At 34.8% G+C, this 10,240-nt stretch overlaps 3 protein-coding genes across 4 annotated transcripts; 2 read left to right on the top strand and 1 right to left on the bottom strand.

Moving 5' to 3' along the window:
- Positions 1–271: 271 nt before the first annotated feature.
- On the top strand, positions 272–2,842 carry LOC120140392. 2 transcript variants are annotated; one of them, XM_039155380.1, is made up of 4 exons: positions 272–751; positions 827–1,420; positions 1,521–2,602; positions 2,707–2,842. In XM_039155380.1, exons 1-2 carry the CDS (start codon positions 366–368, stop codon positions 1,302–1,304), a joined length of 864 nt encoding a protein of 287 aa, XP_039011311.1. In that variant the 5' UTR covers positions 272–365; the 3' UTR covers positions 1,305–1,420; positions 1,521–2,602; positions 2,707–2,842. The 2 variants fall into 2 exon arrangements, with proteins under 2 accessions (XP_039011311.1, XP_039011310.1); XM_039155379.1 differs by having other exon boundaries at positions 272–1,420.
- LOC120140291 lies at positions 1,319–2,736 on the top strand. Its single transcript, XM_039155290.1, has 4 exons — positions 1,319–1,420; positions 1,521–1,772; positions 1,847–2,602; positions 2,707–2,736. The coding sequence occupies exons 1-4, from the start codon at positions 1,319–1,321 to the stop codon at positions 2,734–2,736; spliced, it is 1,140 nt and encodes a 379-aa protein (XP_039011221.1).
- A 3,073-nt stretch (positions 2,843–5,915) lies between the features above and the next one.
- On the bottom strand, positions 5,916–8,319 carry LOC120140290 (zinc transport protein ZntB-like). The gene is made up of 7 exons (XM_039155289.1): positions 7,624–8,319; positions 7,168–7,356; positions 6,996–7,087; positions 6,785–6,844; positions 6,598–6,667; positions 6,313–6,516; positions 5,916–6,193 (listed from the first exon to the last, which is right to left on the bottom strand). Exons 1-7 carry the CDS (start codon positions 8,317–8,319, stop codon positions 5,954–5,956), a joined length of 1,551 nt encoding a protein of 516 aa, XP_039011220.1. The 3' UTR covers positions 5,916–5,953.
- Positions 8,320–10,240: the final 1,921 nt, after the last annotated feature.

Genomic DNA, 10,240 nt, shown 5'->3' with positions numbered 1-10,240 from the left:
CTTATATGACCGGTGAAAGTTAGCATGTTTTGTTATTCGGACTTTTTCACTACAATACTTGTATTCAAGATTTGTGTTCGAGACACGTTCAGATATCTTAAGTTCAATCCTCTGGATGTATGGAAACGCTTAGGGAAAACTGAGGATTCCTGTGGAAACACATACTTGTATCCTATGTTTGCCTTAGTCCGGTAACATAGCATATAGACCTTGTTAGATGCTAATGATTGGTCTTTTAGATTAGAAAAATCACTGATTTTGTTGACCTCGGGATACAGCGCAAAATTGAATGATCACATATATGTTGTTCCTGTTATGTTCCTTCATATTGTTCATTAGGATTTGATTTGATTCATTGATTTTGAATGAACAGATATATGTCGCTGAAGAATTTGATGGAAGACAAGCAACTTGACTTTAACCGGCCACTTCTTTCCGTGAGACGCTTCACATCTCAGGTTGCAGGTTCTGAATCTGAGGGCAACAAGAAAACTGATAATTCACTCAACAAAATACCCAGTCCGCCCATTTATAAATCTGAACTGAAATCAGGTCCAATTAGGTACCCAGGGACAGTTCCTTTTGTATGGGAGAAAACCCCAGGTCAACCCAAGGAAGAAAAAAATACACAAGCTCGTGCTCTTGACAAGCCTCCCATTGCCCCAAAGCTTCCACCTGGGAGGGCTTTGAATGATAAGCAGCAGCCTTCAATAAAAGGGTCTGACGCTAAAACTTTTGCATCATGCCAAACAAAAATTGTGCCTTACAATTCTCAAAATGTTTCATCATTGGCTCTCAATGAAACTAAACATGAATGTGCAATTGGAGAAATGGAGGAGACAGGGAGCTCTGGCTCAAAGGATAGTGGTGAGGCATATGTGGATGCACTTGATACACTTTCACGGTCGGAGTCATTCTTCTTGAACTGTAGTGTTAGTGGGCTGAGTGAGTTGGATGGTTCAGATATGAAACCATCTGGAATCTTCTCATCAGATCCACAAACCCGGGATTTCATGATGGGCCGTTTTCTGCCTGCAGCAAAAGCTGTAGCATCTGAAACACCACCATATGCTACTAGGAAACAACCTATAGAACGAGAGCCACCAAGACAGATAAAGGAGCTCGTATCTGTGGATAAGCAGCAACCACATCGTGCGTTCAGTCCAAAGAAGTTCCTACATTATGCACAAGATGATTTGTTGGAAGAAACTGAAGATGATTGCTATAGCCAGTCTGATACTATTCAGCTAATGTCTGTGGCTTATTTCCTCAGTTCTTGCTTAAAAATTTCTTCTGCCTTTTGAACCCAATACCAGGGATGAAAATTCAGGCTCAAAAACCAGTGAAACCTGCATACTCTGTTCGTAGGCGAGAGGCTAAATCTTCATATTTGCGACCATGCTGTGAAACTGAACATGAGGTACCTATGATCATTTCTCCTAAAGGGATTGTCTAAATCTAACCTTTTCTTTTTCTTTTCTTTTGTAAATTAAATATTGATATCATTTCATTTTTCGTAGCATGCTGAGGCTGCTGGCAAGAAAGGCCTAACAGGTATTGCTCAAACAGAGGAGGTTATCGAGGATAAGAATAATCTAGGGAGTGGATCTAGCATGAATAGATATAGAAGTGATTGCCAGAATCCTGTTGGAGCTCCTCTTTTTAGGCATTTGCTGAGTAACAATGCATCATCGTCTCCTAGTCAAATTTCCCAGTTGGTACATCAAGAAAAAGGGTTTCTTGGTATTCCTGAAAAAGCTAAGAATTGCAGGGTTGGTAGCGTTGATCTGTTTAAAAAGAAAGGAAGAATTTTCAAGAATTGCTGGCAAGTGAGAGTATTGGCCAGGAATCAGGTTCGGCAAGCCCTGTTGAGAAAACTCTATATGTAGATTCCGTACACAGGGTCTTATCATCCAATTCAGATGAAACAGCACTAACTCAATGCACGAAGGATGATTTAGAGATCCCAGTTAATCCTGGGGAAATGGAGGAGACTTCTTCAATAGATTCTTCATTAAAGGATTCCAAGCACTTGACTCATGTTGTTGATGAGAATGCAGCAGTGCAGCATAAGACCATGGAGTCTGTGTATCCATATTCTCTTGAAAAACATGCTCCTTACTTGCAAATGGACGCATCAGACGGTACCAGAAGGGATCAAGATTTGATTCAATATTCAAGTAAATTGACATGCCTAGGTGTTACCCACAACAGGAAGAATGATATGGAATGCCCAGTGAAGTTTGTGTTAAGTCGACGAGAGCACATACAGGACCCTAAAACATTTATACACTCAAAAGCAGCTGAGCATGGAAAGGTTGATTCGGAAAGCCACCCACAAATTAAATCAAGTAACAGAGGAAGTTCTAGTGGCAGCAACTTAAAACTTCCACTTGCCCTACCTTTACCAAAAGCTCCATCAGAATCTTGGTTAAAGCGCACATTGCCCGCTGTTTCATCGAGAAATACATCCTCATGGTCTTCTCTTGGTACATGTAACTATACTGAAACTCAGGCCCACACCGCCCCGTCCAGTGATCTCAAGTGGGAAACCATTGTTAGATCTTCTAACGTTCATCACGTCCGTTTGCGGTTTTCAGAGGTAATTTCGGTAACTTCTTAGTCCTTGCTTTGATCTTCTTTATATTCATGTTTACTGTTATTGCATAAGTTCATACATTTACTATGCAATTCCTCGTGTATCAGGATCAACTTCCTCGAATACCAGAAGCTTAGAAGTACAAATACCTCGAGTCAGTAGGTTTCGCCATCTGATTCGGTCGGATCCGTTGCTTTAATGGATTTAAGGACGCATACCTGTCAAAAATTTTTATCTACATGTAGTCTTAAGTATATGATGGAAAGCTGTATAAGTGTAAGTCTACTATCTTACCTCCCCTTACCTCATTACATATAGAAACAAGAGACAATCATTTGCAATAAAAGTTTAAAATGGTTCTTATTTCATGAATGTTATTATTATTATTTTGTACAATAGACTGATATTTCATTAATAAAAGCAAGGAAATGGAGCCCCTCACGATTGTACAAATGATCAATTTGGCTTGTATCATTTTTCTTTTTAGATCACTTTAACTCTTTAATATTTTAATTTTTGGTCAAAATAACTTATGTTAGATGAAAATCGTTAGTTGACTAATCGTCAACATATATTACTGACGTGATATTTTTACGTGACATTTCTACATGTGTTTAATTACTGATATAATATGTGTCACATCAGCTCAAGTGATTACATGACATGTGTCACGTCACTAATTAAACACATGCAAAATTGTCAGAGCAACAACAAATTTTTATAGTTAATCAACTAATAATTTTTATCTGACAAAGTTAATTTTGACAAAAAAATATAATGGTAACTTTTATCATTTTTTTATATTTAATTTTTATCATTATATTCTACCTAATAAGGGGCCAACAGACCCTTGGTCATATTAGGGAAATTTCAATTTTTGGACATTAGTGAAAATACGTGTTACACCCCCTCTGTTTGAAGCTTTAAACAGATCAATAAAATAATTGGAGGCAACCTTAAGAATGCCTTCAATAATCGAAATCTAATAACAAAATAATTTATTTTTGTTTTAATTAAAAATATCATATACAAATTGATTTAATGTAACATCTCGAAAGTCGGTCTAGAATTTTTTTAACGTTTGATGATCAAATTTTTTTTTGTATGTTTATTTTAGTATTTGATAATTCCAAGAATTTGATTAATTTTGTTTTGTATGTTGGATTAAATAATAATTGATTAGGATAAAAGTTTAGTGATTAAAATGAAATAGATGAAGAATTTGAAAACTTTAGTAAACAAGATAAAAGTTAGATGCTAAAGTGAACGCAAGGGAAAAGTTGAACGACTTAAGGATTAATTAGACAACATGATGATTTTCAAGAGGTGCATAGTTGAGCGACTAAAAGTATAGTTTTACCAACTTTAAATTAATGAATAGACTACTAACTTGTCATTTCATTCATTTTGGTATAATTAGAATATCTCTTTAATTTCTTTGATTTCAGTTCAAATTAAGCAAACCAAATGATGAAGGCTTCCTCCACCGGTTATATGTAGTGCTAGGGAAGCTAGAGAGCTCTCGTCTTCAACCTTCAAAGTGTTTGAAACCCTAAATCAAGTTAAACCATACTTTCTCTCTCTAAAGATTAAAAACCTTCCTCTCACTCAAATTAGAAACTGAATATTGATGAGGTTGTCAAAACCATAAGTTGCTAGTTTTTAGGTTAAAGATTATAGAAAAATGTTTAATTTATGTTTTATAAACCTTTATTATAATTTTAAATATTTTTTAATAAAAAAGGATAAACTGCGCGTTTAGTACCTAAGCTATATTTTTGGAATGTTTAAACACTTACACTTTCATTTTTTTCTAAATCATACCTAACGTTTAATTTTTGTTTCATTTTAGTACCCCGCCATTAAACCCTTAACGAATGTGCTGATGTGGCATAGTTTTGGTGGACAGGTGACCAATCTGAATGTTGGACCATGAGAGAATGACGAGTCGACCAACATAATCTAATTTCAGGCCCATCGAACAGTGGACCGTGGAGATCGAAGGATGAAGAAATTGAAAAGTCCGTCGTTAATTTGTGGAGATTGAGGCATTTTCCAGTGAAATGGAGGTAAGAATCACATTTATAGGGTTGCAAAGGTATAAGCGGAAAGTTTAGGCTTCACCGATTGACGAATGAGATCACCGACGATTGTAGACGCAACGGCCGATAAATCCTGTTTGTTAAATTTTTAGCAGCAAGGTACCAATTATGGATAACTTTTTAATCCCTATGATATAAAACATCATGAACTAGCCATTAAAATATATGATAATACATTTATCCTTAAATCGTTGTGATCTTAATTCTAAAAAAAATTCAAGCATCAATCATTTTAACCTCACTTTCAAAGTTTTCAATCATCAACCATTTTAAATTTAATTCTAAAAATATGTATTAATTATTTTAATTTTAATTATAAAAAAAATGAACCATCAATATTATATCAATTAATTCTTATTTTAAAAATAATAATTAAGTAATTAATCATTTTGTAAGGCCAAATTTTAAAAGTAATTAATCAATTTATAACAAAAACGAAAGTTTTGTAAGAAAAAAAGAAAGTTACTCATAGATTACCCTAAAATAAAAAATCATTTATTACAAAACTTAAAGCCGTATATTATATTCTCCATACAAAGTAATTTATGGAAATAATTAGCAAAAATATTTATAGTTGACAATTTTCAATCAAATTCGTTTTACAAATTAGAATTCCTGTAAATAAAATCAAGTTGCCCATTAAATGATTAGAAAGATGACAACATTGTTCTACTTCTAGCATGTAATGACATAGGGGTTTATCTCGTCTTTCATCCCTCTATTTACATATCAAATACCACTAGTATCCTAATTTCACTTGAAGTCTTCCATGTTTCATCACCATTACAAACTAGTCCATTTCAAATTTGATATATGTATGTATGTATGTATGTATAAATTAAACATACCATTATCATACATATAAAAGGAAGGTAAAGATGAGCGAATCCCCAAGCAAAAAGATGGTGGTCACTGTTTGCAAGGCAACTCAGGACATGTCATGAATCCACATAATGATGTTCAATGTCTTTCCAGTTTAAATACCTGCAAAAAAAAGCTACATCATCAATGGATAATATGGCGATCGAACCAAGACGTTCGATCGAAGTTCTTCGTATATACGGGTGTTAGATGCTAAAACAACTTACTTTTGGAGGCAGCATTTAACCAATGAGGACATAACCTTCACCAGAAGGAAGTATACTTGCAGTTGTAGGGGGCTTAATAGCTCAAGCAACGCTCTTTCGGACCTGCGCATGAGATTCTGTCTCCTTTTAAAACATCCTAACCAGCTCCTCCAGCTCTAATTTTCTCACCTCAACATCCTCACAATGATTGGTTTCTTCAGCCCCAGATAGAGCAGACCAATGGAAATTAAAGCTACTCCTAGACACACGAGGATACCAGAAAATATAAGAAATGCATACGGGGAATTGTCGTTGTTTCCAGGTATTCCATCCACATTGATCCTGAAAAGTCCGGTGATGACAGAAAGAATAAGGCCACAGCCACCAAAGATTCCTAAATTATGTGACACGGTGAGACTTCTATCCTGAAAATAATATGGCCATGTTTTGGAAAAGCTTCGAGCAAGTAGAAAAAGTAATAACCGGATAGAGCCTAGTATTGTGACAAAAAGACCAAATTTGAATCTAGTCATGAGAGGTTAACCTGTAACCATGCGCGAACTGTACTCTGCATGACGTCTTGAATTGTAAATAAGCGACCGCGAACCGCCTCTTGCTCTGAAATCATTTCCCTCGTACTCTTTCTCACTCCATTGAGCAATACCCTTGTTGCATTCCCTCTCAAATGTTGAAGAAGCTCAAACACAATCTCTTCTCTTGCATGGAGACACCATTTCACTCTTATGACCTGCAGTACAGATGGTTCTTAACATCTTCAAGAATCCTATTCTAGACTTGATCACCAGTCCAAAATAGAAGATTGATTTACCTGCGTCGACAACCTTCTGATCTCCTGGTTCAGAATTATTGTGAAAAGATGCAGATCCTCGTGGTTCCTCCTGTTGATGTAATAAGTATTGGTTAAATATGTCAAGCAAAGGAAAATGACTGAAGTCGGTATGAATAAGAAACTCATTTGGTTAACAAGATAAATAATCCAATATGCATGGAAACACCTGTTCATAAACTTCAACTCAATTTCATCTGCTTCACCAAAAATTTCTTTCCGAAACAACCTAAGATGTAAAATTTGAAGAAAAAATGTCATTTTGGATTAGAGTAGAAGGGATAAAGGAATGGCGGAACATATGATTGTCGATCATTATATTATTTAAGAATGATGATAAACTCTAATTCCATGAGATCCATAAATTGAAATTTATTAACCTGTCATCCCATCTTGCGAGGCGACAAGTGAGATGTGCTATAACCTCATGGATAGTTCTTGGGATATTAGTGCCTCCAGAAATAAGCATTTCCTGAAATCACTGCACTTCTAAGCATCGCAAGCATTTTACGAACTTTAGTTTATGAATATTTGCAGGGTACAGGAACGAACCTGAACTTCTGCAATACCTAAGACATTGATGTTTGATGCAGACCCTTTGACATGCAATGCTGTTATTAAAAAGTTTTGTGCATGCCATGATCTTAGAACAATTGGGATGTCATCTTCTTCTGCTAGAGGATCACCAGCTGACTGTCCCAATAGCTCAAATAACAGTCCACCAGCAACAATGACAGGAACCTGTAGATATACATGAAGCACATAATTGCATTAAATTTGACATAAGGTTTGGACTAGTCAGACTTAAAATATGAAATAAGAAGCCTAAATTATATAGTTTGGTGGATAAAATTGAGAATCCTGCTTTACTTCGAGGGCATAGATTTCACCTGGATTGCGCTAAACGTGTTAAGGAGGATGCTAACTTCATTCAAGGAAGTCTCAACTTGACCCGATGCATATGATAAAGAAACAAGCTGAATGTAGACCTTAATATAGTGAGTGTACCTCATAAAATAGGTACTTCATACGCTCGCTTATCAGCCTACTTTCATCTCGCAAAGCAACACTTATAGCAGGATGCAGCCAGGGAGCTGTACTTAACCATGCATTTATCGCTGGGTGATCTGCCGCAACATGACACCACCAAGTCGGACCAGATGGCCTTTCCCAGTAAGGAGCTGCTAGATCTGCAATAGTCACTTCATCTTCATTCTCTGACAGCTCAATTGGCTGAGAGTCCCATCCACCATCAACTTGCAGCATCTGGACCAGTTCATAAACTCTGCCCCAACCAATCGGTTTCCAATACGATCTTGGGAACTCTTCCCCGGGACTGAGATTTCTGGTACAAGGGTTTTCATATGATGCATCTTTAACTGTTACTGCAGACTCTTTCAAGATCGGGAAGTAAGCTATATTGTTAGAACTGGCATTTTCGATCAAAGAGTTTTCGGGTTCATATGCATAGATCCGCCTTCTAGAAGCTTCTTTCGAACCATATTGTGCAGACCAGAGCTTTGCAGGGGATTTCTGCTGACCTGTTTTACCTTGGCCTTCAACATATTCAAAAGCACAAATAAGTCCATCTGTCCAAAGATCACTTCCTATTGCATCATTTCGACTTTGAAGATTCTTTTGATAATCTTGTTTCTTCATTCCATTTCTCATGGAAGCTGAATAGCCATTGCCTGTTTTATTCATCTTGCATTCTCAACTCTGCAAAAACAAGTTAGCATTCCATTAGATGATCAGTTAATCATGCATTTAATCGCACCGTATTTCCTCAAAGAACACTGTCAGTCACTCCTTTTTTGATCAGAATTCAATGTCCAGTGACTTCATTCATTCATACGTACATACATTATTGATAACGTCAGTATACAAGTTTCTTCTAAATCTTTTCATATATTTGAAATCTGATAACGGATTGAAATAAGCATCAGACAAACATTTTTGAGAAAATAAAGAATCTGGGTAACAAGATATACCCATATCAATTACACAGGTAGACTTCCTGGTATCATGAATACAAGGACGAAAATCAAACACAGAGCAGATTATACACAAAGAACAGTAATCAACTGAAGAAAGTAAACGATACCCTTTTTAAAAAATACAAACTAAATAACATGAATGAAAAAACAACAACAACATTTATCAATCTAAAAAGCAAACCTGAAGCTCTGTATCAATGGAGAGATCCCTTTTTATTTTCTTTTGTGACGAATACGAAGAAGAAGAAGAAAGTACAGTAATGGGGTTTAGTTAAGCTTATTTAAATGCACCGCTGGGAAAGAAGTGGTGGTGTGGTTGACGGCTTGCTTGCTTGGCTACCATTTTTGGCAACACTTTTGAGTTACAAATAGGCACCACTTCAAACAATATTTTTGTTCATCCTTCACACGTGGTCATGTTCCCCTTTATATAATTTTATCAATATAATATTGATTTTAGAGTTAATTTCATCAACATTCTTCAATTATGACCCTCATTTTAAATTCATCCATAAAGTTTTAAAAATTCCAATTTCATCCTCAAATTATGATTAGCATTCTAAATTAGTCCTCAAACTTTTAAACATTACAATTTCATTCATAAACTATGTTTCTCTTTCTAAATTGGTCCCTAAGCTTTTAAATATTTTAATTTCATCTCAAATTGTTTGTATATGCTAATTATATCTCGTATTAATAAAATCGTTAGGTGTTATATTATTCCAGCCACCTATGACGAATATAGAAAAGTTTTATTAGGTGGGTCAACATAAATATAATAAAAAAATTATCTAACATAATTCATATATTTTTCAATTTAAAAATATAATAATTACATGTATTTAAACTGATTCTAGGAAAATATACTATCAATTAGGGGGTGTTTGGTTCAAGGAATGTGGGATTCCCATGGGATGGGAATCCCACATTCCCATGTTTGGTTGACTGGGAATCTCATTCCCGGTAATATTTTATTACCAATAGTAGATTTTTTGGGGTATATTACCGGGAATGTCATTACCTCCCTTCCCTTAGGTATTGTAACATTACCGGCGTTTTGGACTAAAATGCCCTTAAATTTTTATTTTTTTTCAAAAATATCCTTCTTCTGTCATTGAATAATAAAAATTCTACGAATGTTAAATTACAAATTTATCCTTAAATTATTTTAGATTTACAAAAAAAGTCTATAATTAAAATTTTATATGAAGTTTAGGGGTTAAATTTTTTTTACCCTTTCATTAAACATTTTTTATATTTTTAATTTTGTAAAAAATTATATAATATTATGAATTTAATTTTTTAAAGAAAATATATAAATATTTTACAATTTGTAATATTATACAAATATATAATAAGGACAATTTGGTCAAATATACATTCCAATAATCTTTTATTCCTTTGACCAAACACGGTAATCTTACATTCCTGCTAAACCAACCAAACACAAAATACAACATTCCCAGTAATCCTATTCCCTGGTAATCTTTTATTCCCACTGGTAATCTTACATTCCGTGAACCAAACGCACCCTTAGGCCAATATAATTTTTAATATAATTTAAACATATTTTTATTTAAATTATATTTTTTTTATTTTTTGGGAAATGGGGTGGGTTATAGTCTAAG

The sequence above is a fragment of the Hibiscus syriacus genome, unplaced genomic scaffold (assembly GCF_006381635.1).
Source record: "Hibiscus syriacus cultivar Baekdansim isolate YM2019G1 unplaced genomic scaffold, ASM638163v2 tig00110783_pilon, whole genome shotgun sequence".
In the NCBI taxonomy this organism is placed as follows: domain Eukaryota; kingdom Viridiplantae; phylum Streptophyta; class Magnoliopsida; order Malvales; family Malvaceae; genus Hibiscus; species Hibiscus syriacus.
The sequence above is the reverse complement of the archived record's forward strand: the minus strand, read 5'-3'. Positions and strand labels throughout refer to the sequence as shown.

Excerpts from the sequence above, each read along its gene's own strand:
- LOC120140392 (XM_039155379.1), top strand. The coding sequence starts at position 366 with ATGAACAGATATATGTCGCTGAAGAATTTGATGGAAGACAAGCAACTT.
- LOC120140291 (XM_039155290.1), top strand. The coding sequence starts at position 1,319 with ATGAAAATTCAGGCTCAAAAACCAGTGAAACCTGCATACTCTGTTCGT. Across the intron at positions 1,421-1,520 it reads GCTGTGAAACTGAACATGAG|CATGCTGAGGCTGCTGGCAA; the intron begins GTACCTATGATC and ends CATTTTTCGTAG. Across the intron at positions 1,773-1,846 it reads AAAAAGCTAAGAATTGCAGG|GAATCAGGTTCGGCAAGCCC; the intron begins GTTGGTAGCGTT and ends AGTATTGGCCAG.
- LOC120140290 (XM_039155289.1), bottom strand. The coding sequence starts at position 8,319 with ATGAATAAAACAGGCAATGGCTATTCAGCTTCCATGAGAAATGGAATG. Across the intron at positions 7,088-7,167 it reads TAGGTATTGCAGAAGTTCAG|GAAATGCTTATTTCTGGAGG; the intron begins GTTCGTTCCTGT and ends CAGTGATTTCAG. Across the intron at positions 6,845-6,995 it reads CTCGCAAGATGGGATGACAG|GTTGTTTCGGAAAGAAATTT; the intron begins GTTAATAAATTT and ends TTTACATCTTAG.